This window comes from Epinephelus lanceolatus, chromosome 18 (assembly GCF_041903045.1).
Source record: "Epinephelus lanceolatus isolate andai-2023 chromosome 18, ASM4190304v1, whole genome shotgun sequence".
NCBI classification, from domain to species: Eukaryota; Metazoa; Chordata; class Actinopteri; order Perciformes; family Serranidae; genus Epinephelus; species Epinephelus lanceolatus.
In genome coordinates, this window is record NC_135751.1 from 19297983 (window position 1) to 19320011 (window position 22029).

Genomic DNA, 22029 nt, shown 5'->3' on the forward strand with positions numbered 1-22029 from the left:
CTGGCGATCTGAACCGGTCAGTGGCGAAAAAAAGCACTTTTATACGGGACGCATTTGCCCCCATTACCGTTTTAGCTCGTTCGCGGCTCAATACTGAACCAATTTTAGAACGAGTGGTACCCATGAATCATACGCACACATACAAATGGGGAAATAGAGCCCAGGTTGAAAAATACCGAAGCTGTCCTTTAAGTTAAGGGAAAGATCGTAACTTAGGTGTGAATAAAACTACGAGTGGATACTATATTGCAAGGTTGCTTATTTTGGCAGAAAACGACTGAACTACGCTGTCCCTGAACATTTTGCCGATAACTGAAATATGTTGTCAGCAAATATTTCATCAACTCATTCAGCATAAACATTTTTTCATAATTTGCCAGATGCATTAATTATCAACATTTTCTCATTATGGTAATAGCAAACATAACTTGCTCTACATATGCTCCCCTCAAAACATATTTGCTGTTTCAAATTATAAACGTAATTTCTAGTAGACAGGGCTGCCACCAGGCAGTGTGTGACACAGTACAACTACATATCCAGCTCAGTCTCATCTCCAGGCTGTCAAATACTGATGCTTTGTCACACCCCTTGGGAGTGATATTGACACCCTTTAGCATCTTTACAAGATGCACGCACCAGGCTTTTTAATAACACCACTGTAAATCTATCTGCTGCAGTATCTGATGCTAAGAGCAGCTGACATAATATGAAGAGCAAGAAAGTCTTCGGAGAGGTTCGAGAGAGGTGAGATGGATGGGTCAAATAAAACAAGACTCTGTAGACTGTGAAAGCAAAACTCAGTGTTGTTTTATGTTTGTTTGTTATGTGATGTATTTGGTGACATTACCCTATTGTTACATAAGAAGAAAAACTTACCAAGTAGATTTGTTGACCATTTCACAGCAATAACAACTTGTTACAATGTATTTTGGCTGTGCATCACATAAAGACGCTAAAGGGTGTCTTGTGAGTTGCTTTGAGACTGAGAGGAGTGTGACAAAGCATCAATATTTCACAACATGGGAATGAAAATGGGATTATATCTGTAGTTTCTGCAGCAAGTCAAACTAATTTCTCTCGTGTTGAAGGATACATTTGCAAATTTTTTTTCAAGTCTGTGTTAAAACATAGGTGCCCGAATGCTCACTGAAACAGCTTTCGCTCGCTGTCATCACTCCTCCAGTTCACTGCGGCCATTAAGAGAACCCTTCCTAATGTGTTTCCAATGTAAGTGATGGAGAACAAAATCCACAGTCCTCGTCTCTGCAAAAATCCATTCCAAAGTTTATCTGAAGCTAATTTGACGCTTCAGCAGTCTCACTTAGACAAATCAAGTGTCTTCTTAACTTACAGTCTTTTGAGTTCCTCTTTGTGTTACTACCCCTCCACCAATTTTGCACTCAAAAAGCTGTAACTATGGGAGATCCCCCACTTGATTTTATGAACTCAGACTACTGAAGCTTCATATTAACTAAAGATAAGCTTTGAAATACATTTTTTGCACGACACAAAGACTGTGAATTTTGTCCCTTACCCTTTACACTGGAACCTTTTCGGTAGATTGCTTCACAAGTTTTAAACAGAATTTAAAACTTGTGAAGCAATCTATGCATGCCTGCCTCCTACCAAGCACAGAAAACTTGACACTGTAAGTGATAAGAACACCAACAAAAACAATAAAACTGTTAAAATAATCCAACAAAAATTATCATAAAGTGTTGACAAGTCTGTGTTAGTGTTCTGTCCTTAAACACCTACATGCGGAAAATTAACCTCTAAATGCCAATCTGAAATCCATTTTGATGGCATAATATAACGTCTGTAGCGAAAGGGGCCCTGATTCTGTCAGTCTTTGGGTCCACTTTAATTACTTGAACTGTGCAGGAGTGACTGATGGCAGAAAAAGACACGTCTTGACCAAAACACAATGAGCAGTGTCTCACTCTTTTAACGGAAGGAGCAGCAATAAGATCACCTCACTCTACTGATTCACAGCAGCCCACATTTATATCACTGCTTCAACATTTTGATGAACTGGGTTTGTTCAGCTGTTGTATAACACTGTGTTATGGATTCAGCGGAGGGGGGAATGAGCATCCTTATGTTTGTTCTCAACGAAAACATTAGTGCAGTCTCAGAGCAACAAAACATCACTGTAACTCAGGGGTTCCCTTTGTGCCTCTCGTTCTCTGCTCCCCTCTCTGAACAATCATCTCCTAACTGGCCCTATCCAAGAGCACACTTCTGCAGACATTAAATTTGTCTTTGAACTAACCATTTGGCTTTTAAAGCACTTGTAGTATATTTTGAGATAATGACTAACTCTATCTGCAGTTGTTTATTTATTTATTATTTTTTTAGGCTCTGATTTGCCACCAGACAGATAGGAATCTGTAGGACTGAGTGGGTGTTTACCACAAATAAAAATGACACATTTTACAGTACAATCTATTCTCAAACTCATCATTGCTGTCAAACTTTTACAAAAAAAAAGTAAAATAAACAATAGTTATTGTCCTAACGCTGACATCTCTTTCAAGTTTATCTACAAAACTGCAGCCTACAGTGTGCCACATAATTTAGCCGTATAATGTCAGGTTTTCCACATAGAGTGGGTGGAATAACTTAATGCTGTCAAGTGATATCACGCTGATACGGTGATCCTATAATCTCTGAATAGCAAGAAACTAAATGAAAAAGTGAGATATCCTTGGCATTATAGGACGACAGAAAGAAGAAAGGGAAGGTGTTTCATTACCACGGGGCGTTCCACTGCACCACTGTGCAGAGGCTTGGCAAGGTTGCTTATTCTCAGTGGTTTATATCAACTTAAAAGGGAAAGATTATTTGAATCCCCGGGGACAATATACTGTGCTGCTGCAGCCAGGGCACAGCTGGCAGTTTAGCAGCATTAATATGGCAGCGAGGAGATACTATGAGCAGCTAATTGGCATCTAGCAGCATGTGGTCAACACAAGTCAACAGAAAAACTTTTTGAAGGTGTTGTTTTTGATTGCTATGTTGATATGTGACATGAAACGATTAGTTTTCAAGGAGAATCAATTAATAGCGCTATGTGTGTGTTTACTGTGATGCAGGAGCTGTGTGAACAAAAGCACAGAAGGCACAGCATGAAAGTCGGGATGCTGCCCTACAAATGTCATATTTTCTGAAAACTTGCTGCATGACAAACTATCGCATATTGCAGGAGCCTGTAATTTAGGAGCAATTTCTGGGATACCTGCACACGTCAAACAAGAGTTGTATAACATTGTGCTCCATTACTCATTGGAATTGCATCCATTTGCACAGAATACAAAAAACTTCACAGCTCATCTTCATCAAAGTTCTCCCAGCTGGGGATGGCAGGCATACAGTGGTATTTAGTATGTCTAAGGTTTAGCGGCACACAGTGCACAAGTAATTTCAGTGCTTTCTATGCAATTCTAGAGAAAAATCATTTGATTGTTGAGTCTCATTCCCACGTCTCCAAATACCAAAGACTTTGGCTTGGCAGTCGGACTGCACTAACAACCCAACTGTCCTTCTCCAGAGTTACATTCTGCACCTTTAAGCTTGTGTGTGCACAGGTGGCTGGAAGGTGTATGGTCATTTGTTTGAGCTCAGTACTGCATAAGCAATATTAGAAAAAAAATCCTGTACTGTATCATTTTATAGTCTACTGAGATGCTGTTCTGCAGGAAGGGGTTCATCTTCCACAGTGTGAAGGATGTGAGGGCAGACAAGTGCAGTGTTGTCTTCACGTATAAGAGTTCTATAGGAAATGTTTTGGAAAGGCCCTTTCAGTACATCCTGTCCCCATGAGCAGACTTTAAGTAGATGAAAGTGTTTTTCTGGGTAAGGTGTGTGTTTCTGTGTGTGTATGTGGAGTGAGGAGTGTATGCTTTAGTACTACTACAGCAGTGAAGTCACTATGCAAGGTTATTGTAAATGCAACTAGTCACTTACCATGATCATTTGCCAATTTATAGTGCTTTAAACATCAACTACAAATTAATTCTATTGCTTCGGAAGCAAGTGAAAACTAGACACCATCTCTCGATTGTATCACTCCAGCCACGATACAATGATTTGTGAATTGAAATGAATGTGCGCAAGGGGTGTAAAGTGGAGGCGCAATGGCCCCTTCCCTATTTCCTAGCCCCTACATCCAGAGCTTTTAGTCAGACCACACCAATCTTCGAACTTGTCATCTTTACTACGAGCTTGGTCTCCCTCCAAAGTCATCTACTGTACATCTGGCACTTTCTGTCCTGTCTTTATGTTAACATACGTTACTAACCTTTTGTTTGGGAGCTTTAATGCTAGCACAGTCTTACTCGGAAGTCATCAAAATCCGGCGCTTGGGCAGTGACTTACGGTGTTAGAAACCAATGAAAAAAGGCCTCCTTTAATGTCGGCATGATACGCGGTCGGTTGCCATTATGGTTTAGCGGTGCTCGGCGACATCAGGGGGAAACGTGGCTGGACAAGGACGATAGTTAAGGCAGCGAAAGTCTGAGTGGGTCGGGTGGGAGTGGTGGTGGATGGGTCCAACAAACACCAACAACTTCCACCCGAGAAAGCAGTGTTTGCGTCCCTGTTCTTTTTTCCTAAACATAACCATGTTTTTGTTGCCTAAACCCAAATGTGTGTTGGTTGAAGGAAGAAAAAACTCAATTCCCGGTGTTGTAGCGATGTAGCGCGTTTATTTTGAAAGAGACTGTATGTAAACCTGTGAAAACCGAAGTGTATTTTGAAAGTAGACAATGTATATAACAGGCAAAGCTTGACACAGTGTCCCAGAACGTCGACAACCAACGCACCCAGGGTACCTCGTCATTGTATGTGGTCGTGGAAAGTCCATAACCAAGCACGTCAATATGTGACGAGGTCAGAGTGAGAATGTGTTGTTACTACACACCTGTAAAGTTTTGGAACTGTGTCTTGCATGGTCGTGATGCTATCGTGGTGACAAAGTCTGTCAACAGACGTATAAACACCTGGCAAAGTACTCAAAGTACACTCAATCTGTGGTAGTTCTCACTACAATAGGTGTCTCCAGGACCACATTTTGCCATGATGACACACACACACACACACACACACACACACACACTCACAAGGTGAAAACAATACCAGCCCGTAGCAGCTGTCATGGCTTGTAATGACAAAAATGTGAACCACTCGCTCATGTATGCAGACAAATTATAAAGCAAAAAGCCAAAAGGTTTTCAGAATTGGACATGGTGAATCAAGAAAAGGGACTCATAATAACTGGAGAAAATACACAGATTTTCTCCCTTTGTGTCCTTGAATATCACTTTTGAGTCCATTCACGCAGGCTACAAACATGAATGTCTTTGCTGCCCATGGCCAATCTTGAATGTACAGTCTTGGGGTGACACATCAAAACAGTGTAAAGTGTAAAAGAGTTGGAGCTGTTCCAAAGGCCATATCTGCCACTCTAAGTGTTTCATTGCTCCTTTGTGTAAAAAAACATTTTATAATGGTTTATATTTCAGCTATTTGACCATCATGGACGCATGTGATCTACATTACTGTGGACCATATCTCACATCCAAGAACAAAAAATGGCGTTAAAGCCGCAGTAATTAGGAATCGCAACAACTCTGTCTCATGTCACATCAATCAATCAATCAGTCAATTTTATTTATAAGGCCCAATATCACAAATCACAATTTGCCTCACAGGGCTTTACAGCATACGACATCCCTCTGTCCTTTGGACCCTCACAGCGGATAAGGAAAAACTCCCCCCAAAAAAACCCTTTAACGGGGAAAAAAAAACGGTAGAAAACTCAGGAAGAGCAACTAAGGAGGGATCCCTCTTCCAGGATGGACAGACGTGCAATAGATGTCGTACAGAACAGATCAGCATAATAAATTAACAGTAATCCGCATGACACAATGAGACAGAAAGAGAGACAGAGAGAGAGAGAGAGAGAGAGAGAGAGAGAGATGCAGGACAGACGGTACTGACAGTAGCTTACAACAACATTAATGAAAGTAATAATATTATCGTTATAGTTCTGGCTACTGTGGTACAATATGTTGAAAGTATATATTAGTATCTGGCAGTATACATGTGTGATAATAATCATATGTGTATAATAACAGTAGAAGTATGACTAATGACTAATGATGGCAGCAGCAGCAGGAGGCATCTGGCAGGACCACGGCAGCAGCGCAACCACACACGTCACGCTATCTAGGCACCGCTGCAATACGAGTTAATCTGAGAGACAGTGGAGCACAAAGGCTCCGGAGAAGAAGCTGAGCTAGTGACATCCAGAATGGCCAAGTTAGCAAGATGCAGTAATAGGATACGAGAGAGAGAGAAGGAGAGAAGGTGCCCGGTGTATTATAGGGGGGTCCTCCGGCAGACTAGGCCTAAGTCAGCCTAACTAGGGGCTGGTACAGGGCAAGCCTGAGCCAGCCCTAACTATAAGCTTTATCAAAGAGGAAAGTCTTAAGTCTAGTCTTAAATTTGGAGACGGTGTCTGCCTCCTGGACCGTAACAGGAAGATGATTCCACAGGAGAGGAGCCTGATAGCTGAAGGCTCTAGCTCCTGATCTACTTTTGGAGACTTTAGGGACCACGAGTAACCCTGCGTTCTCAGAGTGCAGTGTTCTGGTGGGATAATAAGGCACTATGAGCTCTCTAAGATATGACGGAGCCTGACCATTTAGAGCTTTATAAGTTAACAGTAGGATTTTAAATTCAATTCTGAATTTTACAGGGAGCCAGTGCAGAGAAGCTAAAACAGGAGAAATATGATCTCGTTTCTTAGTTCCTGTTAGTACACGTGCTGCTGCATTCTGAATTAGCTGGAGAGTTTTTAAGGACTTACTAGAGCTACCTGATAATAGAGAGTTACAGTAATCCAGCCTTGAGGTAACAAAAGCATGGACCAATTTTTTTGCATCTTTTCGGGTCAGGATAGGCCTAATTTTCGCAATATTACGCAGATGAAAAAATGCAGTCCGTGAGGTTTGTTTTAAATGAGAATTAAAAGACAAATCTTGATCAAATGTTACTCCGAGGTTTCTTACGGTAGTGGTAGACGCCAGAGCAATGCCATCTAGAGAAACTATGTCATCAGATAAAGAGTCTCTGAGTTGTTTGGGGCCAAGAACAGTAACTTCAGTTTTGTCTGAATTTAACATCAGGAAATTGGTGCTCATCCAGGTTTTTATGTCTTTAAGGCAGTTATGGAGTTTAGTTAATTGATTACTTTCTTCTGACTTCATCGATAAATACAACTGTGTATCATCTGCATAAAAATGGAAATTTATAGAGTGATTTCTAATGATGTTGCCTAAAGGAAGCATATATAGAATAAATAGGATTGGTCCAAGCACAGAACCTTGCGGAACTCCAAAACAAACTTTAGTATGTAAGGATGATTCATTATGAACGTCAACAAACTGAAAACGATCAGATAAATAAGATTTAAACCAGCTTAGTGCAGAACCTTTTAGGCCAATTAAGTGTTCCAGTCTCTGTAGCAGAATTTGATGGTCAATAGTATCAAACGCCGCACTAAGATCTAATAAAACAAGTACAGAGACGAGTCCTTTGTCTGAAGCAATCAGAAGGTCATTTGTAATTTTAATTAGTGCTGTCTCAGTGCTATGATGCACTCTAAATCCTGACTGTAATTCCTCAAATAAATTATTATCATAATAAGGATATATTGATCATATCTAATATATGAGTGTTAACTAAAGGTAAGACCTCCTTAAGTAGCCTAGTTGGGATGGGGTCTAAGAGACACGTTGATGATTTAGATGAAGAAATCACTGCGGTCAATTCTTGAAGAGAAATTGGGGAGAAGTAATCTAAATATATATTAGGTTTTACAGCTGTGTTTGAGGTTAGATAGGTACTATCTGAGGACAGGAGGTCATGAAATTTGCCTCTAATAGTTGGAATTTTGTCATTAAAAAAGCTCATAAAATCATTACTGCTAAGGGCTAAAGGAATACAAGGCTCAATAGAGCTTTGACTCTCAGTCAGCCTGGCTACAGTGCTGAAAAGAAACCTGGGGTTATTTTTGTTTTCTTCTATTAAAGCTGAGTAATAGTTTGCTCTGGCATTGCGGAGGCCCCTCTTATAAGTTTTGAGACTGTCTGTCCAGATTAAACGAGATTCTTCCAATTTGGTTAATCGCCAGTTCCTTTCAAACTTTCGCAATATTTGTTTTAACTTACGGGTTTGAGAGTTATACCAAGGAGCGAACTTTCTTTGCTTTGTTAACTTCTTTTTAAGAGGAGCTACAGAGTCGAGTGTTGTTCGCAGCGAGCCTACAGCGCTATCAACAAAATGATCAATTTGGGAGAGGTTAAAGTCGGTACAGGAAACCTCTGTTACTGAAGGACTTGGTATTGAATTTAACGACGGAGTAATCATTTCCTTAAATTTTGCGACAGCACTATCTGATAAACATCTAGTATAGTAACTGTTGCTGAGTGGCATGTAATCGAGTAAAAAGAAATCAAAAGTAATCAAATAATGATCCTATAGCGAGGGATTCTGTGGAAAGACTGTTAGGTTATCAATTTCAATTCCATACGTCAGAACTAGATGTTTTCTCACCGCGCCATATATTGGTGGGGTCAAGGTTATTTATCTTATCTAAATTTCTTATTTAGTTATTTGAATTTTTAATACTACAGTAACACCAAGAAATTCAAAAAAAGACACACCCTACGGAACTGCTGTGTCCAAATGGCTGTACATCATTAAACTTTTTGGAGGTGGTTACAGTTTCTGACATCATTCAACATGAGCTGCAGGTGAAACGCTGCTGTCTGGTTGCCAGCTCAAGGGGCCTGATGGATGACTTCATAAAAGTGTGTATAAGCTTTAGTAGTGTAAAGAAAGACCTGCCACTTGTTTATTTCCTGGAGTACAGTGTAGCAGTGTGGTGGTAAACCCCAGGGAGCTGAGAGTGTTGTCTGTTTAAGCAGCACTGAATCTGAGATATTTCACTTGTATAATGTAACAATATTCACAAAGCACCTCTGAATGTTCTCCTAAAAGGATTCACTTAACCCCACTGCTACTCTATGCAGCATAAATCCGCTTTAAACCCTTCTTTAATTTGCAATAAACAAAAGTTAATGAGCAAGAAAGGGAATAACAACATATGCTGAACCTTGAGTGTTTTTTTTTCTGTTCATGAAAAGAGTCTCAGTTTCATTGTAGGTTTTGTTCTCTTAATGTGGAGATACTGCTGTTGTTTTAATGTCAGATGTGACTTTTATGAGCACTCTTGTGCAGGTTTGCTGAAATAATAAAGAAGTAGAAGGAGGCAGAGGCTGGTTGAGTACCTGCATTTTCTGTTTAAGAGTGGTTTCACCTTCACCTCCTTGCACCTCTTCTGTTTTTCACTTTTAGTTCATACAGTATAAGTACACTTTTATCATTATAATCCTTTAGAAAACCAACTCCTTTCACTTGTGTGCTTCACCCTTTTTTAAGAACTATTTGCCTTGAAGCAGGGAGTGTATACAGCTACATAACTTTGCTCTGAACTCTTTCACTTCTAACAGCTTCGCATCATTGTTGCTGCAGATGGTGCTTCAAAGGACATCCATACAACACACAGTCACAGAAAATGGATCCCAAACTTCATTAAAAAAAGACAATGTGAGGCAAACAGGAAGATTCGGGCATGCGTGGTACCTAAAATAAGATTTTTTGAATACCATTTTTACCATAGATTAGGTTCTTTGTTCAAAGTTACCCATGTATCGCACCTGCCAGTAGGTGGCAGAGTAAGTTATGAAGGTGTGTGCCCAGTGCTGCTGTACCAACTTGTATGTTTTGCCAAGACTCACCAGTTAAATAATTAAAGTGAACATTTTTCAACATCACTAATGCAGTTGCAGTCTGGATGGTGCAACAATGTGGAGGTCCCACTGAGATTAGACATTTCACGGTGAAACATTTTCCATTGCTGGCAGACACACATTAAACACCGGTGTGTGAAAGTGGTAGACAGCTACGTAAGCTAACAGAGCTACAGCTTGACATGAAGACATGAAAACATTAAGTCCAGCTAGTATGACACCGACCTATTTTGTTGTTTTTCAAGGGTTCCTGCGAAGTGTTCGCAAAGCAAGATGTCAGAGCACCAAGAATAGTTTTGTTTGTAAACAGAAAAAATGTTAATTGTAAACCCTTTCGAGTTTGTGAATACTGTAAACTTCCTGGCCAAGACTATTAGGACATTAAAACAAACCAAAAGTTATGGTGCATTGGTTGAGTATGTCATGGCCTGTTTCATTCGTTCTGAGCACAGCTAATCTAAATGCAACTGGATGTTGCTGGGTGCCTGAGCTGACTAAGTTCAACATAACTCTAAAATACCATCCATGAAAAACAAATACAGGCATCCTGTTTCACACTCCTGTGAGAAGGAACTCCCAGCTCATCAAATATTGATGCTTGGTCCATGGCCCTACACATCAGAATATGATGCGCTATAGACACTACGGGATGGTCTGTCAACTTTTGCTCATTGCATGCATTTCTGCTTGTTGTCCATTCTTAGAATGGAGGTAAAACACTTTGGTTTAATGCCTTGGGTTTAGGCAACAAAAGCATGTGGTTAGGTTTAGAAAACAACATCATGGTTTGGCTTAAAACAAGTAGCCTATGTTTGTCACTAACATAATGTTATGTTGTGTGACATACGTCACTAACATTGCATGCAGCACATACTAGCACACTGTGTTGTTGTCAAAATAACACAACTGACTTGAACAGGTGACCAGCAGGCCCCCTGGTGAAAGTCCAGACTTAATTTGACAGATCCACCACCACTTTTGCCCACTCTATGCAGACTTTCTTGCTATACTATGGTAGTTGCCCAGTGCATAAAAAACACAGCTGACCGGTGTGTCTCATACCACCACTAAATGGTGCCTTGGTGTGTTGGTATCTGACGCCAAAGGCTGCCACTCAAGCGTCAGTATTTGACGAGCTGAGATTGAGTAAGACCAGATTTGGATGAGTGCACAAAGCAGGACTCCGCTGAAGTGTTAGGTGCAATATTCAGTGCAGCTCAAACACAAAAGCAGCATGAGGTGGTGTGGATCTCAGTGATTACCTGCAGCCCACATGTTGAGGAGACAGATACAGATAGCCAGCCAGACATTAAAGTAACAAGGCCAGAGGTACTGCAGGCACAGTTGCGAGACCCAGGCATATCCCATGTGCTCCAGTTGAAAGTCAAGAGAAAAACAAACAGAGGTGTCAGGACTATGGAAATGGCAAAGGTTAAAGAACTTCTACATGAATGGAAAACACTCCGGGTTTCTCGAGAGGATCTTTTATAACATAAAAAAGCAATCTTTACTCAAACTGGACTTCGAGAAAAGTACAAAGACATGACATACAAGTACCTTTACTGTCCTGGGACTAGTACAGGTCTTACACCTTGTTAGACAATCTGCATTGGATACAAAAAGACATTAAACTTTTTTAAGACAGTGGCAGCAGAGAACATGTTTAATGAATTTACTTTGAAATTTGGCTTCCCTGTTATGATACATAATGAACAAGGCAAAAAAATGAGAAGCAGCTGCAAAAAAACTAAAAAACACTGGTGCTGAAAAATCCCTTTCAACTCCCTCAACCACAATGGACAGACATAATCACACTTTGTTATCTATGCTGCAGAGGACCTGGAAAATTGTGTTGGAAAATCAAATTCATATTGTGGGCTTTCAAAAGGGTAAAAACAGCTCACTTTGTGAGGGGGAGTCTGCACAGACACAGGAAGAGAACTAATTTCTGTCTTGTTTTTATTTGTTGGAATCAAAAATTATTGTATCCAGCTGATTATTTGCTCTAAGCATTAACTGAGTGAATCTAAGTGACCATAGTCATTTGCTAAAGACCTAAGTAAATATCAGCATCAGCTGCATAGCTGTGATGGGCAACGTTATTATCATGTAAGATTTGGCTTGGAGGGAGCATGTGCAGGCTGAATAATTGTGACCCAAGAATCGAACCCTGGGGAACTCCACATGTCCACTCAGATTAATTAGTGGATCTATAGTACTATTTAGGAGTAAAGTGTGATTAAATTATGTGGTATAGGATAGTAATACACTGTAATGGTAAACACTTTACCATTTACTTGTTTCTAAATTTCAAAAGAAAGCCATTGTTAATAAGAAAGTCAGATGTTTAAGTTATAGCTAATATTGCAATTATTAGTTAAGCATTGTGTCATTTCATAGACCATGTTGGACTGTAGCTGGACACAGATTTACAACCGGGAGAGCAGTGTCCTTTAAGGTGATAGAGCCAAACCCTGTTCTTTTTTCCCAAACCCAACCATGTGCTTTAGTTGCCTAAATCTATTCATGTTTTAGTTGCCTAAACCCAACCACATGCGATAGCTGTTGAAGCTAAAAAAAAATGTCAATTAGCAGTTACCAATGTAGTGCATTTATTTTGAAAAAGACTGTATGTAAATGGTAAATTTCCTGTGAAAACTGAAGTGTATTTTGAAAGAAGACAATGCATGTAACAGGCAGAACTTGAAACCAATGTACCCTGGGTACCTTTCACACTGTATCTTGACATGGAAAGTCCATGAGCAAACGCTGATATGTGACAAGGTCAGAATGTGGTACCTATAAAAAGATTTAGAAAGACAAAAAAGACCTTTGCATTTAGTAGATAAGTCTATGTTAAGTACGTAAGATGAAAATGTCATTCATGGGGCACTAATTTGTTAGATATCATACAAACTGTTATTGCATTTTCATAAGATACCAAATGAGCGGTTGTATAAGGATACCTTGCACAGGACAACTGGTGGTAGTCTAGCCTGAGCCTGTGGACTGTTGTCGCACATAAAATGTGGGGTACTTTGTATATTTGGTAAGTCTTGCTGATGAAATAAAAACAGGTACGTTTTTCTACACTATCAGTGACATCTGATATTAATGGTGTAACGTATTTGTGCAGGGTCACAAATTGAAACAAGATATTCATATTTTGGTGGAAAATCATGAATATTGCAGCTGCTCTGTATCCAAACACCACATAGGCTATCCACTCCCCCATAAAGAAAAACATTAACCGTGACATTGAAAGAGCTGTAAACTTTGCATTCTGGTCTGCATCCAGCTTGCATCATGGCACACAGAGGATCAAGCTTGATCTTGACTTTCAGAGGCTGCTAATGCCCAGGTGTGTGTACAGAAAATACTCATGTAGAGAATGCTCCCCCTTGATGAATCATTCTGTTGCAAGTAAAAAGCAAAGGTGCTGAAAACTGATTACAAAACTGTTGATAGCTACTTTTAAGGGTGTTTTGGTGGATTCCTCTGAAATGAGCCATGTTATTTATACATCAAACATTATAAACCCTATGTCCTTGGGCTCAGTCAACACACACACTTGCAGCTCTGATATATTTAAAGTTAAAATTAAAGTTGAAATAACAAATTAATGACAAATGTTGCATCTTTAAATCTCCAGATATGTTACCTCAAATATTCAGGATGTTCCTTTAAAACAAAACGCATATGGAATTATGATCATGTGCATGACGTCAGGGGGGTGATTAAATATTTATAGCTGGTAGCCTAAGTGCATATATCCTCACAACTTCTTTGTGAAAGGAAAAGCGGTGGGCTGAGCATCGAAATCCCCTCGGAGGCGAGCAAAATAATCACACTGGTGGGACACAGGACGCATTGGACTTTTTTTTCCTCCTCACTATCGACACACAACAAGGAGAAGCAGGATAAAGATGGGCGTCAAATTCCCCTGGGATTCGTTTTAAGACAGTTATTGATCCAAATGACTCACTTCAAACTACTTAAGAAAAACTTGTTTAAAAAGGAGGACTGACCCATTTCTTCCCTTATTCTGCTCCAAGTTTTCTCGCACAGTTCAGCAGCCTATGAAAAGGAATAATGCGACTTACGCGCGGTTGATGCCTCCGAGAAGCCACCCCTATCCTCATGTGCCCGTCTGTCTGACTTTAGAACCTGTGTTATTGCCAGACTCCGACCGCAGACAAAGAGAGGAGGAAGACTCCGATGGAAAATCATGCAGCACTTTGAACCCATGGAGACATGGCACATAGGTTCCTCTCACCTACTAATAGATTCAGCGCCAGATTCGCCTTCATATTCACTGTGTCACTGTCCTGCACCTACTTATGCTACAGTATTATTTTCTGTCGCAGCACAATCATGACAAACCAGGGTTACGAGGGGAAAAGATGCCCGCCGACCAAGAACGCGGGAGGGAAGAAACTTCTTGGAAAATTAGACAATTGCGCTTCGCTGGAAGTGAGGTCCGCTCTGGATGAGTCTGCTGCCCAGCGGGGCTCAAGTGATCTCCGCGACCAAAGTAAAGCTCCTGCTTCGTCTGGAAGTCACTGGGCTGACATGAAGTTGAGAAATATGAGCGTTGCGCAAAAATATGGGAATAAGAAGTTGCCTAATGCGTTGATAGTCGGTGTAAAGAAAGGAGGCACCAGGGCGGTGCTGGAGTTCATCCGGATACATCCAGATGTGCGCGCACTTGGAACAGAGCCGCACTTTTTTGACAGAAACTATGACAGAGGACTTGACTGGTACAGGTGAGGAAAAAGTGAAACAATGATATAAGTATTCATTTGTATTTTTCTGAGATAGATGCGCTTGATTTGATATATTTTAAGTAGATACACTGTTTTTAATTATGTCACCCAGTTCAGTGTGGTCAGCCCTCTGCTGTACTGGGGTCCTGTCATATGTGGGGTCCAGATGAAGACACGTCCATGTCCAAATATTCAATTAATTTGTTTTTGTGACAAGTATGAATGCAAGTTTATAGTCCAAGTCACTTCTCAGTCATATAAGTTTCTTACAAATACTATTTAATTCAATTTAAGGGTCACATTTTGCTGCACTCTACACATACAAAGGCATCACGTTGATTGGGGATATCACACATACACACACCCACATGCCAACACCCTCCATACATACCGAAGCAGCATCCACCTCTGAGATCACAACTTTGATTCTACTTTTCAGTCTGCATGGTGTTGTTTTTCTCAGCACTGCAGATGTTAACTGTCAGCAGAACTCCATGGTGCTGAAAAGACAGCTCCATGATGCTGTGGCAGGATCAGTGTACACAATCACAGCCAACAGCACAGATGACACCAGCAGCCCCCAGGTTACCTAGCCGACTTCAAACAGGCTATACTAAGGCACAAAATGTTCTTGCGTTGGTTAGTGAAGGCAAAGCGGTTCATAAGGTGCACCGAGCCCAGAGCACCACCCCCCCTACTATCGAGATGGCCCCTGTTGATTCTGATTTACAGACATATTTCTAATCTAGACTTTCTTTCTGTAAAATAACACTGAACTAGAAAGTTCATGTTCCCTCTCAAAAGAAGATCATTGCCACACTGAGTACGCACTCACATAAAACGTTGCACTCAGGTCTGCAAATGTCCTTCAAAAAGGCTCAATAGTGTTGTATTACATTATGTCTGATTGTTAGGAGCTGCCTACTGATTTCCGCTCACATAGCCACAATGCCACCAGTGTGGCAGGAACAGACCACAGTGCATTGCTTCCAAGAACATGGAACAAGTGCTGAAGTCTGTTCTCAAGCTGCACTGCAGGAAAGAACAGCAGAGGCTGCAACAAATGATCACGTCTACAAGTACCTGTCCATCATAGTTTGCTCAGATCTCATTAGATATTTTTTAGTATGTTTTGTTTTGTTTTTTGTTCTATTTCTCAGTTTTAAGCTTTTCAGTAACTATTAATGATTTAATTACAAGATGTGCATGTTTAAATTCTTTCCTTAAATTCTGCACATGCATAATATTACATGCATACTACTGTCACTTACTGGCAGGCCCTGTCTCCAGCTGATTCTTGGAGTTATTATGCATTTTAGCTTGACTGAATTTTGGTACACGTATAATATTGCAACACATTCTAACTCCCAACTCGTCAAATACGGCAGCTTAGTCAGCAGCCCTGCGCTTCAAACTATGACACTCTAGGTACACCTATAGCGTCAGATTTTGGATGTCAATTTACGATTGTTACATGCACAGCATCTTTCCAAAATAAGATTTATACGTTCACAGGAAAGTAGTTTTAGTTATGAACACTAAGAGGATGTTTAGGCAACAAGACTACTTCTTAGGTTTAGAAAAAAGATCATTGTTGGGGTTAAAATAAATATGTTTATTATGTAATTTAACTGACAAAAGTGTTAATGAGTATGTCACGAAACTTATGCCACATTAATTATGTAACGTAATTTTTTAGAAATCAAAAAGCCATCCTTTTACATCGGCATAATATGTGTCCGGTTGCCATTGTAGTTTAATGGCGCTTTGCTAAGTCAGGGACGAAACGCGACTGTACAAGTACCAAAGTCAAGGTAGCGAGAGTCCAAGTGGGGCGGGCGGAAGGGGTGGTGGATGGGTCCAACAAACAACCTGGTCTCACTCCGATGTTGTCAAAATCCAGCGCTTGGGCAGTGACTTGTGGTGTCAAACAACGACAAAGAAAGCTGTCCTTTTACATCGTTATGATATGTGTCCGGTTGCCGTTGTAGTATAATGGCGCTCTGCTGTCAGGGAGAAAACCGGACAAGAACGAAAAAAGTGAAAGTGGTGAGAGTCCGAGTGGGGCGGGCGGGAGAGGTGGTGGATGGGTCCAACAAACGTGGACTTTCACCCGGGAGAGTAGTGCTTGTGTCCAGTAAGATTATAAAGCCAAACCCTGTCATTTTATCCTATGAAAATGGATGTGTATTTTGAAAGAAGTCAATGCATGTAACTGGCAGAACTTGACACGGTGTCCCAGAACATCAACAACCACCCAAGGTACCTTGCAAGTTATATCTGGATGTGGAAAGTCCATGACTAAACATCAATATGTACCGAGGTTGCAGTGAGAATGTGCTGGCTCTGTCTCATACAGATGCTAAAGGCTGCCTTGTGGGTTGGAATCAGACACTTACAGCCCTTGACCAAGCCGCAATATTTGACGTCCTGGGAGTGAGAGTGAGAGCAGGCTGAATAATAATAATAGCCACATTTTCTTTACTTGACATGAAGCAAAGATACACCACATTTCTGCAATGAAGGATTTTGTCAAGGTGTGTTTTTTAATTAATTACATTGCCTCGACATTGTTGTGACTAATAAACAACTAAGTTTGATTGTAGTTGTTTTTAAAACTTCTTTTCAGATAAGGAAAGTTTCCTGAAGTTAAAACTGAAAATGAGCCCTCAAGGTACAAAAAAGTATGGATTTGTTTAATCATTATCTTGAACAGGTGACTGACAAATAGAAAATAAGTTTTAAGTAGAGTTAAATTCAGAGGGAAACAAAATTTACAAAATACAATAAAGATGCAATGTCAATAATGCCAGTATGGACGAACGTCCTCATGGAGATATAAGACAATCCCCCACAGAGACAAACACACACACATCCACACAAAACCTGCTGTACAATAGAGTTATCTCAAAACCTGCTCCATAGTCCTGAATAGCGAATCAGTCGTTTTTATCTTCAAACTAATGAACCAGAGACTATGATATTACAGAAATGCATTAATATAAGACACAAAAACACTCAACAGTGCCCCTGGTTGGAAGTTAAAAGCAAACACTTGTTCAATAATTTGCATGTTTATTAAGGTCTCTTTTTAATTGCTATTTCTGATAGTAATCTTAATTTTCTATGTATTGTACTCAGTTATCAAGCTTACAGTGGGATGTCATTTGAATGCGCAAGAAAGGAGCTTTTCAAACACTGAAGGAAAACTTCCTGAGGGGCTACTTTATAGACAGTTAGTCTTTATTGTTGTGTGAATTTCACAAATGAAATTGATTTGGAAACATTCACAGACGAAAGGTGCCGTTCTTTGTAATACTTAAGAGAGAGAGCTGGAAAGCTTGTTAAAAACCTCACTGAATACCTCTACGCATGACGACATTTGATGTGGGCCCTGAGGATGGTCCTTTTTTGTGGTAAAAGACTTGATTAATTTACACGTGTACACAGAAGGCCAAGTGTAGACACAGTGTAAAGGAGTCAGCTGTACGTTGTGTATTCACAGGGCTCTCTTTAGTAACGAGCATCAGCACTACAGCAACAGAAGTAAACCAAACACTAGCTCAACATCTGAGCACAGCAGACTAAGAGCGTACAGATAGAAATAGCTGTGGTGCCTTTTTATACTTATCCAACAGATGAGATCAGACATTGGCACATCAGACGTCATCCTGCCCCAACTATTAGTCCATCCACTGCACCACCAACCGTCCTTCCAATGATTCTACCATCTTAATAATGCAATAGCAACTGTTTAACTCGCATTGGGCTTTAAAGAAGTTTGATTATTTTTCTTTCTGTCACTCTAAATTTAAGCAAGGATAAATTGAGGTCCCACACCGATATGATGCCACTTGTGGAAAATTACAAAACTGGAAAACTGCACCACTTGTCACAAGCTGACAGTTCAAATACTGAAGATAAATACTTAAACAATATCATGGACAGAAAGGCTGGTTTAATTCAGGCTGAGTGACTGAGTGACGTTCATTGTGTTAGACTGGCCCTCAGTGATTATCTGTCACAATGTTTGGGTTGTTGGCAGCACGTCACATAAAATATCTTTCCATTTTGATTAAATGTCACATTCGTCTCTATAGCAAGTAGCACAATCCCTTTGTGTAGCTGGGCTTTGTGCACAAGTTGGCAGTTGGCCTTCCTACCTGTATATAAATGGACTGCAGTAAGTTATTTTTGTTATTAATGGATCTTACAGATATGTTATGAGATTTTTTTTTTTCAATGAAAGCTAACATAAGGGTGTAAAAGGTGCTTGGTGCTCCAATAGCCCCAAATCAGCAATTACGACTCAAGACTCCCAAATATAAAACAGAACATTGTGTAGTGAGAACAGTACAGTGATCTGGAGACTTTGAAAGTTGTGTATTGTGAACTCTTTTAATAGTTTAATAGCGCTAAGCAACGTTTCGACTATAGACCTTTGGCAGGTAAAACTGACAACAGGCCACATGCTGTAATAACCAATTAAATCACCTAAGACGATTATACCTTCAATCACTGTAAAAAAAACCACATACATAAATGAAACATGAAATGTAGCTCCATATCCATAGAATACAGTAGAAATGTGAAACTAGGAAGTCCTAGAAGAAAATTCAAATTAAGTAAGAGAAAGACAGAAGTTTCCTTTTCAAACTGGAAGTCACAAAAGAGATAAATCAACATGAATACAATATAAAAATGATATTGATAAATGCCTGTGGGGAGACAACAAAACTGATGCCCAGTTATTTATTTAATTGCCGAATTAGTCAAAAAATAAATAATTAAAAGAAACAAAAACAAGAGATGACGGTGTTCATCAATTATAAGTTTATAAGTTTATTTACTTTATTAATCCCCCTGAGGGGAAATTCAATGTTCAATTCAATTAGCCCCCAAAATTGTGGTCTGAAGTCAAATGCCTGGACAATGATGGGAATTAATAAATAAAAATACAAAATTAATAAATTTGGTACAAATATTCATGATCCCCAGAGGAAGAATCCATTTGCACCACCTACATGCCTAATTTCATTTCCATGGTAGTTTATGACAAGATGTCTCCAAAGCATAACACCTGGTCCCATCACTTTGAATCCATATACCCTCATATCATGCTACAATAGCACGCTACACAATAGTATCTCACATGACAGCTGTACAGCTGTTAACTGCCAACATGCTACCATACAGGTCTATTCTTGTCTTAAGTGTTCCTTAGTAGCACATGTATCTCAGCTTGTTCTCACTCCAAACTCGTTAAAAACCACCACTTTGTCAGTGAACGTAAGTGTCAGACACTGACACATGTAGGTGCCCTTCATGGCGGTATGACACGCACTGGCTGGCTGCAATTTGTAACACCACCAGCAACTACCAAAGTATATAGGGTGGATAGGAGGTGAGGTGGATAGGTCAGACAAACTCCATTATCCAGGAGCCTGATGTTCGTTTCCTATGTGAAACCAAAAGTCAGTAGTTTTATTTTAATAGCAAGGTAGTGTGCTAGTATGTGTAGCATGCTATGGCAGTAGCATTTGTCGTGTGAGGTTTTCTAAACCTAACCACATGCTTTTGTTGCCTGAACTTAAGGAAATAAACCAAAAAACGAAGTGTTTAAGTACATTGTAAGTTTATTGTGAAAAAGACTATATAAATGTAACAAACAGAAGCTATACACTTCCTGTGAAAGCGTATTTTGAAAAGACACAATGCATGCAACATGCATAAATTTACATACTGCCCCTGAACGTCCAAAATTGATGCACGAGGATACCTAGAGCATCATATTTTGACATGTAGGTCCAATGACAAAGTGGCGGTATTTGACGAGTTGGGACGAGAACACCAACAATTTAATTTTCCAGCATGTAGCATTATAGTCTTGCAGGCCTGCTACTTGATGAATGAACGCAATGATTAATTGTTTACTTAAATTGCCCATGATTCATTTAATTTGACTGATTAATTTGAGCATAGGGGTTTATTCTTGACCTTGGGAAAAGTGTGTGCGACAAAATAATCTGAATTTATTAATCTGAATAATCTGAATTTATTATCTTTTTAAAAACTCCAACATCTCATGGTCTTCATCGTCAAAAGCAAATTTGAAGTGTCATCATAAGATAACAATGGATAAGCTAATTCACTGATAATTTTCTGCACTAATCTCTGTAAAAAAAAAAAAAAAAAACACTTAAAACTCTACATACTCTTTTCTGAGGAGGATAAAAGCAACATTTGTGATATATTTTGAAGCATCTTGTTTTTATTTGGAGTTTTTCTTCGTAGCTTATATCTGTAGAACAGACAGGAAACATACAACATGTGACACCAAATTAACTCTCGTCAGTTTCAGTGTACTGGCCAGTTGTTCTGCACAGTCTGTCCTGTTACATTAAGCGTGTGACAGATCATTTAGACTCCCAAGAAAAATGGTGCAGTGTTCATTACTGTGCCTCCTGAGCAGAACACACACGTGGCCTCATTTATTTTATGCGAGGGTGTTCACATAACCATACAGGACCTGATAAAACAGACATTTCACTGCCACCGATTTTCCTCACACTTCTCTCGCCACTTTTTCCATCCTCCACAGAATCAGAAAGATCAAACAAAAACACATCGCTATACACCATCAAGACTTAAAAGGGCATCTCAGCTCTATTGATTTCACAGGAGTCAGAAGCACTTCCAGTAGATTCCCCGAGAAGGGTTGAAATTGTATGAGAGGCTGCGGCAACAAATATTCTCCAGGTCCACATTAATTGGCTCAGGGAGGCAGGGAGCTGTGGAACAGTATCATCAGAAAGGTTGATGAGGACAGAAAGTTGGATGGTTCTCATTTAACACAGAAAACTGCACATTATACAGCGAGGGATCGTAAGGCGTAACTCTGCATTATTAATGAGCTGTCTTCATTCCAGTGCAGCTCAGAGACATGTAGTGGTTAACATTAATTAAAAAACAACTCTTTCTGAGAGGTTTCCCCAATGAGACGAGTCTGAAGCGCAGAGACATGGTGCCTTTATTCCTTTAATAGAATAATTCAGGAAATAATGTGATCATGCATACAATATGGACCAATCTTATCCAGTGCATGCAATTAAGCAACCATTACTGCAAATCCTGCAACACTGATGGTGTGAAAGTCTGGTATTTGACATAGAATATGATGAGCTTTCACAACATCCACCACTTACTTTTTGGTCATCAATCGGTCATTACTTTGTTCCAGACTGAAGTATCTCAACAACAGTTTGATCGATTGCCATGAAATTGACATTCATGGTGCCCAGAGGATGTATCAAAATAATTAAATTGATTACCTGACTCAAGTCTGACTGACTGAAACGTCTCGACAACTAGTGGATGGA

At 39.8% G+C, this 22029-nt stretch overlaps 1 protein-coding gene across 1 annotated transcript in view; it reads left to right on the forward strand.

Annotated features, from left to right (window-relative positions):
* The first annotated feature begins 13698 nt into the window (after positions 1-13698).
* hs3st2 (heparan sulfate (glucosamine) 3-O-sulfotransferase 2) overlaps positions 13699-22029 on the forward strand; it is a 31121-nt gene continuing 22790 nt past the window's right edge. Inside the window, exon 1 of the mRNA XM_033644442.2 lies at positions 13699-14650. Within this exon, the coding sequence (XP_033500333.1) occupies positions 14139-14650 (512 nt within the window). The 5' untranslated portion in view covers positions 13699-14138. The remainder of the gene's footprint in view (positions 14651-22029) is intronic.